The 10,000-nt window shown below is 45.3% G+C and overlaps 1 protein-coding gene across 1 annotated transcript in view; it reads right to left on the bottom strand.

The window, feature by feature from the left end:
- met (MET proto-oncogene, receptor tyrosine kinase) overlaps positions 1 to 10,000 on the bottom strand; it is a 55,333-nt gene that overhangs the window by 21,123 nt on the left and 24,210 nt on the right. The window contains exons 4-5 of the mRNA XM_068704533.1: positions 3,159 to 3,163; positions 1,114 to 1,323 (exon numbers count right to left, since the gene is read on the bottom strand). Coding sequence (XP_068560634.1) covers positions 1,114 to 1,323; positions 3,159 to 3,163 — 215 coding nt within the window. The remainder of the gene's footprint in view (positions 1 to 1,113; positions 1,324 to 3,158; positions 3,164 to 10,000) is intronic.

Genomic DNA, 10,000 nt, shown 5'->3' with positions numbered 1-10,000 from the left:
GCCCTTTACTGGAGGCCACTGCAGGGCAGAGGGTTATCAGATGTGGACTGTTTCGGTGCAAAACTCCCCCCTTCACCCTGGTAAAAAACTAGGGGGGGTTTGTCTGGGATGAAGGGGGGGGAAGAGAGGTTGGGTCGGTGGTTGGATTTAGCATCGGGGGCCAAGGTCATGTCTGGGAAAAGAGAGAAAGAAAGAAAAAAAACAGGCAGGATTCCCTACGAGAGGTTCAGCACAGCTGCCGCGAACCGTCGAGCAAAAAAAAACAAAACAAGAAATTGAAAGAAAGAAAAGAGTAGAAATATGTTTTTCATTGTGTTGCTAAAAACAGGCTCAGGGGAATGTCATGGTGGCCCGTTTGAAAACCCGGCATTAATATGTCAAAAGCTTTGACCTCGGGCCGGCAGAACAATGCAAGTCAACGGAGAGAATACATAGAGAGGTGTAGCAGTGGGGAGGGGATGGGGAGGTGTAAACGATGGGAAACAGACTCCACTTCCTGTTTTTCTTTCAGTATTGTTTCCTTCCCGATTTGACCCGGACCATGGAAGTTGCTGTACGTGTGAATATGGGAAGCAAAGTGCAGCCACCGGCAGAATGAACCTCAACCTGCTTCCAAATTGTGAATTCATCCCATTCAGTAAAAGCTCTGCAAACTACATTTATGAATTGAACAAATCCGTGGCGTCGATTTTATGAACACAACCCTGCGGATCTGTAGCTCTCGCTGTTCTGTGAGGCACTTTCTCAGCTTTTCATATTCGCCACAGCCCATACGAGGAGATTTTATTACTTTACCGCAACCTTACACTCGACAATTCGCGTTTCTCCAGGTGTCTTGAGTTTCTGCACCTGTTGTTGCAAGCGTCTGACCTGCTGGACTTCACTTTGAATCTTTACCAAAGGAGGCAGTTCTGCCTCTAACCGTTGCTGCTGTGATATCTTTATAGACATTAGAGTAATGGAAAGACAACGAAAGTTTTAAAAAAGTCAGTCTTCTCTCTTTAAATGGCCAATCGTGGCACAAGTGACCCTTTGCTAAGCCCCGCCCCCTACCGCTACTCTATCAAGAGCCCACACTGTCATATTTCTGACATATTTAGTCTTTAGTCTTACCTTGAGCTCCACGATGCTCTTGTTGTCCTTGGAGGTGAGCTTGGGGTCCTGGAAGGAGGGGTCCTCCACGTAGATCAGATCCCACTGCTCCGTAGAGTAGCCGTCCAGGACGAACGCCACCTTGGTGACCACGGGCGGCTGCAGGGCCAGTTTGGCCAAAGAGGGCGTGGTGCACTGGATGGACGTCCGGTTCTCACCGTACACACAGCTCTAGAACGAGAGAGGCAGTACGTCAGTAAGTCAGTGAAAGGTTCCATACAGAACCTCCTATGAGAGGTTCTATAGATAACCCTTCTATGTGGTTACACCCAGAATCCGCTGTGGAGGCTCTATCCAGAACCTTTCAATCGTCTAAGGGTGCTGACAGGAACCCACCCATGTTTTTTTTTTTTTATAAGAAGAACCCATTTATATTCCAAGGGTTTCATCTAGAACCCACTCAGGGGGTTCTAGCGAGAACCCTTTCTATTCCAAAGGTTTAATCTAGAACTCACCCAGGGGGTTCTACTGAGAACCCTTTATGTTCCAAAGGTTTAATCTAGAACACACCCGCGGGGTTCTACGCAGAACCCTTTATATTCCAAATTTTTAATCTAGAACACACCCACAGGGTTCTACCCAGAACCCTTTATATACCAAAAGTTTAATCTAGAACTTATCCAGGGGGTTCTACCCAGAACCCTTTGTATTCTAAGAGTGTTATTTAGAACCCTATAGGGTCTGAGGTGGTGCAGCGCCACCCACAACAATCATGGTTCCCCATCACATCTTTTGGGCGTGTGAGGACTGGATTTTGATCCCTTTTAACACCAAAGGGATCATCAATCCTGGATGAACTCTTTCCCCCCAAAAAGGGTTCATTGAATTGAAAAAGTGTTTTTAATGGATCCCTTGGTCTCACAAAGAACTCTTGAATAAAAAAAACGGGGTTCTGCAGAAGCAAATGTTCCAGGTAGAACCTCAGCCCTTGAAGAAGAACCAGTTTGAAACCCTTATCTCTAAGAGTTTACTGACATACGCTTTCTGACATCTGCCCCTGAATCTAACAAACACTGCTACCGTACATACCAACGTCAACTCTTACTCATAACCTAAAACCGATCCTAATTCACATGTAGGATCTGCAGGAAACAGATCAAGACTTTGGCATCAAGAAGCGTCCTGGTTTCAGTTTGTAGTCCGACTAGTATTGACCAATCACGTTCAAGCGGTCTTTGGTTTAAAGCAGGTGAACGGTCCGCGTGGCGAGCAAAAGAGGCAGAACACAGTCGACAAAATGTAATCTGAGAATCCAATATTGTCTGAGGATGATTATATGAAGTCGGTCCTACGCCTAAAATAGTCCCTTGAAGAAGTGAAGACCAAAGAGGTACCGGCACACCTCTACCTCTCAGCTCCCTCCAGGTCTTCCCTCCGTCACTATGCAGAACCACCGCGCTGTAATCCTCAGTTTGGCAGTTTCTTTCCTCCTCAACACATCGTATGAGACGCCACCTGTTTTTTTTTTTTTTAGCCTCTACAGTGTTTACACGCATGGCCCGAGGGCACAACAGAGTTTAATCCCGTGTTGGATTCAGCCCACGTAAGGCCTCCCAGCTTTTTGTGCTCACTGAGAACCCCCCAGTGAGAGACAGAAACACCCTAAGTCCTTTTTTATTGGAGGTGTGGCGGAGTTTCATCTTGTTGAGGTTTGACTTCTCCTGTTACATGGCAGAGATCTAAACCGTATGTGTCTGCATTAACGTTTGAATCAGCCTGGGTTTTGGGCTGCTAAAGAGGAAGTGGACTTCATGTCCGTCTTAAAAGAAATCCTGTCCTGTTTCTGTTGCACAAAGCTCTCACATGAGGGACATGAACGTGTGCAGAAGAAAGTATGGTGGAGGGTAAATATAAGCTTGTGTGCTGAACACAATTGGGGGATTAATCACCGAGCCCTAGCTAAGTGATTTTACTGAAACGTTTAGTCTGTTTGTACTTTATTATGATGGCAAATATGGTTGACTTTGGTGCAGTTGAGCTTTTAAATGAGGTGCAGTTTACCTGACCTGACCTGGAGGGTAGAACAGTTGGACAGTTGGGCAGAAACACTTTAAAATCAAGATTAAAGCCTCAAGTACCTCAAGCATTTCTTTCTTTGCAACGTGGCTCATCTAACTCTGTTCTCTCCTACGTTTCAATAAAGTAAATACACAGTAAAGCCACTGAGCTGTCCGCCCTTAAACTAACAGAATATGGGAGAGAATTTTTGGGGAAGGAGCAGCATCCAAAATGGGGGAGTTACTGGGATCTGAGGCAACGTTCCCAGAAAGAAGAAATCAATAGACTGACTTTAAAAAAGGGAAACAGGAAAATAAATGGGGACACTATTGTGAAAGCTGTTGTTGATATGAGTAATGGTTACGAGGAGTGTTTATAAAATGATCTGTTATCCTCTCTTTCTGCCTGTCAATATGCTCTTGGATCACAGCAGACACCTTCGTCTGTGTCTCATCTTTCATATTTCTGTAGTCGAGCCGAGGCGACAGTAAAAGGAGGATTCGTTTCATGTATCGTGGAGATTGTGGTTTGTTCATCACGCAGAGCAAACATCGATACGCAGCCGTTATAAGAAGTGATATTGATATTCCTTCACACAGGTGCGCTCAGAACAAACCGGACTTGTTTGGCTGAGCGATCGATGCTGATGTTTGCGCTGCGGCGGCCAATGATAGCGCGTGTTTATCTTTTGGGCTACAAAAAGGTAGACGTGTCCTTGAGTGGATAGTGCATGAGGACACGAGGAAGGAGAGAAAGAAAAACAGGTGCTCAGTGGTTTATAATGGTTGGTTGAAATACTGTTCATTTGTTGAGATTTAGCACCAACTGCACTTTATCATTTATTATATATGTTGTAGCGTTCTTTGATAGTTCCATACGTCACCGACAAGTGTAGAGGCAAACCCAACATATTACCTATTAACTCACATGCTCTCAGTTCTAGAGATTTGGTGGACTTGAAAACGTCACAAGTAATGTATTAAGTCAAAAATAAGACGCTTACAGGACAGAAGTTGTTCCAAATTCAGAGTCAGAATGAACTATCTTTACAAAATCAAAGATGTATAACAGTCAAAGGAGCTAATTTGTGGAATAGTTTTTGAAAAGGAAATGAAAATGTGTAACATTTAATGTAAAAATTAATTTCAGTTTCTTCGTCCGGGGCTTTTATTGTGAAAGGTAAGAATAAAAGAAGTAGATCTGGATCTGAAAATCCACGTTGTTACGGAAAAAAAATTGCGTTTATTTTGGCAGTCTAATATACATGTTCGATGTGAAAGTATTCAAGATAAAAAAGTGTTTGAAAATATATATATATATATATATTCACTCACCCCCTGTGTGTTAAGGCCTTTATTATTGTTTTTTTTTAATATTCTTATATGTGTATTTGAGTTCAATAAGTTGAAAACGACCAAAGCAAACGGTTTGTGACATAAAACAACATGTAAAACCACATAAAACAAAACCACCCTCTGAAGTTTAGCCCAGCCCTCTTCACTACGGTCTACAACGTTTGTAACACTCCAAAAAAAACAAGAAAAAAACCCAAACTGGTTGAAATCATATCTGCCTGCAGTAGCTGCAGCTCTGTCGCTGACACTTCCTCCTACGCTTCCTAATCTGCCTCCCCAGTGAGCGTCAGCGGCCCAGATGGACGCACGCGAACGCACGCAAAGACCTGGAACCGTTTAAAAATACCCACAATGCACGGCGAATGTGGACCTGTGAGGGTAGCGCTGGGTCGCCCAACAAAAGCAATCCAATTAACCTCCGCACACACCAATATGGAGCGAGTAGAGTGGAACTGTAGGGTAAACCCCCACCCTCCCCGCCTCCACCTACGTCTCCCACGGGTGCAGCGAAAGGAAAAATATCCTGTGAATTAGTGGAAAAATCAGTCAGTTTCATTGTTCAGCGGACGTCTCCTCGTATTTAAGGCCGAGGAGGTGAAGGGCTGGAGGTCGGCAGCAGCTGTAAATACAATCGCTCAGAGAGCCCCCCCGGGGGGGGGGGGCCTTTTTCACTGCGGGGGTGATGAGAGAACCAGCGATCCCTGAAAAAAAAAAGAAAAAAAAAAAAAGAAAACCTCCGCCGTCCCTGAAGGATCATTAGTGTAACGGCCTGTGAAAAAGGCCAAGTCATAACGGAGCTCCCACGTACAGAAGTGCCTGTCAAATCTAGAGTGATTAATACCAGCAGCGTTTCTGACCACGCTGCGTCGTGTTATTGTTTACTTTGGCTTTAAGGCCTCCGGGTCAGCTGCGTCTTTGCTTATTATCTACATTTTGAGGTGTACATTTCACTCTTTCTTCTTCTTCCTTTTTGCAACCGCACGTAATGAGTTTTACATCCTCTCCTTTTGTTTTTGCTTTTTCCCCCTTTTGTTTTTCTCCAGGCTATCTCTGTTAGCTCTTTTCTTTTACCATTGTGCAAAAGACCAGCACTAAACTGCAATCATTAATCATTTAATGACACCCTCTTGAGTTACAGATCGACGTCTGTTAATACAACATCTCCCAGATGTAAATCCATTTGGCCTTTTTTTAAAACTCCCTCTTAAGTAAGTTGGACTGACAAGCACATAGCCGCTATGCAATGGCTAAGCCTTACAGAGTAGTTTTGTTGCCTAAACGCGAGTAATTATTACACGTAAGTATATGTATGAATGTAACGAGCGGAAATTGACGCGTGTTGCTGTCTTTCGTAGGAAAACTCACTATTATATTTTAGTTTTTGCGACACATGCTCAGGTTAACACTGTTAGCGCTGTCAGCACTGCTAGCTGCTAGCCGCCGCCATGTTGAGAGCCGTGTGGAGGCAACAGAAATGCTGTAAACGTTACTCGTTCGCTCTCATTCTCTTCCTCCTCTCGGAAACCCTAACCCCGCTGTGGGAAAGGGAAGAGGCTTCGCGAGGCGTTCAGGTGTCAGCTGGAGGGTTCGAGCTCGCTGGGGGTGAGATACAGGAAGAGGAGTCCCGACGCAAAACGAGCCGATTTGTGAGCGCAGGCGACAGGTGTCTGGATACGCTGAAGCCAAACCAAACCGTGCAACGATGGTTGCAAAGCAAGGACTGCACTCCATCTGTGTTTTGCGCGGGTGATCTGTGAATGTTCACTGTTTTTTCATGTATGTGCAAACCCCCCCCCCCCACGCTTTGGCTTTGTGACCATGCCAGCTTTTCACGACGGATCGTAAAAGGAACCCACCTCTTTCATGTGTGTGGGAAAGCTGAGATTGGCTGAGACCGGGCTTTACTGGAGATCTGAGAGGCAGATATCAAGTCAACTCTGGGTGGTTGTTGTTTTTTTTTTTTATTTTCTTCCCGACCGAGACCCCTGAACGTCTCGGTTTTCTCCCTCTCTCCGATCTTCGGTGTGCAGATTCTCGTAGATTCCCGTCCGACCGGAGAACAGATTTCACCGACTGAACCGACTGAATCGTACGTTTTAAGGGTTCCGTGAACGCAGCTCCGGAGACGCCGGCTCGCATTACGATTGGAAAACCTCTGCACCGGTTGTGAGAGACCCGTCCCTCTATTTTGAAGGGTTAAGACAATAAGACACTCATACTGTCCCTTCCCAAGGCTGAGCCTCAACTCATCCCGTTTACTGGAAGGAATTTAAACAGGCGACAGCTGAGGCCCGACGGGCATGATCCCATCCTAAATCCATTAGCAATGATAGCCGTGTTGTACACTGCTGGTTTCATGCGCTCTCTCTCTCTCTCTCTCTCTCTCTCTCTCTCTCTCTCTCTCTCTCTCTGTTATTCCAGTTTAAAACAATACAATAACGGGGAGAGGGTCCTCTTCGACGCGCCGCCTTTCAGTCACGCTGAGAGACGCTTACTCGTCACATCGTCACATTTTTTTTTTAAAGTTTCGCCGGTTTTAAAAGACAGTGTGTTGTGAAAAGTGAAGTGAACCCAACTGTGCTGCAGCACCAGGTGACACATAAAGAACACGCAGAGTGACACCCCCCCCCCCCCCCCCCCCCCCCCCACACACACACACACACACACACACACACACACACACACACACTCCTCTAAGATTACAGGTGAAATTACACCCAGCGAACTCAAACACAACCCAGACAAACTGGAGAACACGTGTTTTTTTGTTTGTTTTGTGTAATGAAACGATACCTCAGTGGTGGATGAGCGCTGTTCTGGTCTGTTGACTGGTGATCTAACTCAGTGAGCAAAGCATGTTAACAGTGTGTGAAACAGACCTGACCGAGAGTTAAACCCACTGCAAACACACGATTATTCATCACCACTACTCATTGATTCTAGGGACAGACGTGAATATTTTCACGTTGTGCTACAATCTGCTCACGTACGAATCTTTGCGTCACAATAAGACTTGAAATAAAATCCTTCTTCACCTGAATTCCGTGCATTTTTGTTTTGCCTGCAAAATATACATTATATTACTCTGTACTACTTTGGACCGCAAACCGCGACGTTCAATTCAGTCAGGGTTGTGTATGTGAGCACTCACAGGGTATTTAATCTAAGCCTTAAAATGTCCAGTTTGCAGTTTTTTTTAAACCTTTCAACTGTTTTAAAAAAAACAACTTTTAATTTATCCAGAGAGAGGTCGATGAAGGAAACCGCTGACCCTCAGAGGCAGACGTGAGTCCAGATGGGTGTCGGGTGAATCAGGGATTTTGCGAAGCGGCACAATTTTTTTTTGGATCATAAACCTAATTTCAGAGACCCGAGCTCTCCAGAGACCCATCAACCGCTGACCTGAACACAGGTCAATGACCAGGGGAAGGGAAACTGAAAGACGAGCCACTGCAGGGATCGTGGTGTGTGTGTGTGTGTGTGTGTGTGTGTGTGTGTGTGTGTGTGTGAGAGAGAGAGACAAACAAGGGGAGAAAGGCGGATTGGATTAAGCGATGCAGTGAAGTTTAGAGATGGAAGTCATATGTGCTCTGTATCAGCATGTGTGTGTGTGTGTGTGTGTGTGTGTGTGTGCATATTTACTGAGCGTGTTATGATCTCCTGACCCTGCAGCGAGCCAGTGACTCAGGATGACAGATAACATCACTACAAAGCACTGCTTGTCCTCCAACCGCCTCCCAAAGGCAAACATTGAGGACAACACACCTTCGCTCTGTCCGTTTGTTGCGGCTCACGAAGAAATTTATACACGACACCTTCGCTCTGAAAAGAATAGATCATGAAATAAGTCCTCAGTCGGTGGAAAGACTTCTGAAGGTTTCAGTGGTTAAATTACTTTTGATTTAACTCCGTGCCGCTCAAAAGTTGCTCCATTTATCCGTTTTCTCTCGGAGGATACTGCATCACTTCAGCAGCAACTGCAATGAAAGTGAAGCTGTGAGTCGGTGATCTGAGCGAGCTGTGAGGGTCCGACGAGTGAGGTCAGCGAGGTCCCATAGAGGGGAGCCATGGGGCCTTTACTTCAGACAGCGCCGACTCTTTTCAGGCTGAATGTTGTCTCTGCGCTATTAAGCGAGGGTCCAAGTCGTCTTCGCGTCGTTGGTTGTGTTTCCAAGCGGTGTTCATTTTGTCAACAAAAGCTATCGTCAAGTAGCTTTTCTTCCACGGCGATCGATTCGTACTTTAACAGAGAACGCCAATATTATTCAAAACGTACACCAAGGAGTCTTCGTAGTCCGGACCAAGATTGCCATCTTTATTACTCCTTTAATTGAACCATGACGAAGGCAGCCGCAGACCAGATCCACTCCTTCTGTTCTTACCTTTCACAATAAAAGCCCCAGACATACAGACAGAGTAACTGTTTACCAGAGGGGGGAATCCTCAAATTCACTTCAGAGCGTTTCACTCAAAGGAAACTCAATAAAAGAATCTTACAGTAGCTTAGTCTGCACCACAGATTACCTCAGACAGGCCTGATCTGGGTCAAGAGGATCCTGGTAGTTGGTCCTCATGAATCTATTTGAACCTTTCATCGAAAAAGTGCTGCAACTGCAAATTCGCATCGCTGCCAGTTTGAATAGTTATGGTGCTAAATATTGGCAGGCGAGTATTTTTCGCATTTTCGTGTGGTTTATTGGTATATTTATTCGGAAAGATGTCCCTATATGATCCTATGTTACGACATATGAGCTGTAGAACGTCTGCGATCAGCCTGATGAAACCTTTACTACTAAAACCAAGCGCTTTGACTTATCACCTGGATGACAGTTTGCACACATTTAACGTCACTTTAAAAAGGCCCTTATAACTAAACGACATCAATTCCAGGGACATGTTTGATGGCCTGCAGACAGCGCGGTGAAAGTGTCAGGGCCGGGTAATTTAAAACACCTCCGGGCCGCTGCCGCCAGTCTGAGGCAGCGATGACATGCTTCCAGCATGCAGTATCGTTTCCCACCAATAAGTAGAATAAAGTCTGACGGGAGGCTGAGGAGAGCCAGAGCGTCCTCGAGGCCTCGCTCCGCTACTGTGCCTGAGTCAGATGTGACAGCTGGATGCCACAGATCAGACCGTGGATTTTCCATTTCCTTTCTTCTCGAGTTAGTCTGACACTTTTCCGTTGTCTAGAACTTCTTCTGGATGTTTTTTTTTTTTGGGGGGGGGGGGGGGGGGGGGGGAGCTTTAGATTGTATAATGACAATACCATGCATGTGACAGCGAGGTATTCGCCTGCTGTTCAACATGTGATGTTCCTAATGGGTTCTTTTTTAAAAAAAACATATAAGGAGACGCAGGAACTACACTCAGGAACTAAACTCAGGAATTAAACTCAGGAACTAAACTCAGGAATTAACTCAGGAATTAAACTCAGGAACTAAACTCAGGAATTAAACTCAGGAATTAAACTCAGGAACTAAACTCAGGAATTAAAC

Source organism: Cebidichthys violaceus, unplaced genomic scaffold, assembly GCF_023349555.1.
Source record: "Cebidichthys violaceus isolate CVI_PGR_0920_01 unplaced genomic scaffold, fCebVio1.0.p SCAF_94, whole genome shotgun sequence".
Taxonomy (NCBI): domain Eukaryota; kingdom Metazoa; phylum Chordata; class Actinopteri; order Perciformes; family Stichaeidae; genus Cebidichthys; species Cebidichthys violaceus.
Note: the sequence above shows the minus strand (reverse complement) of the source record. Positions and strands in the feature narration are given on the sequence as shown.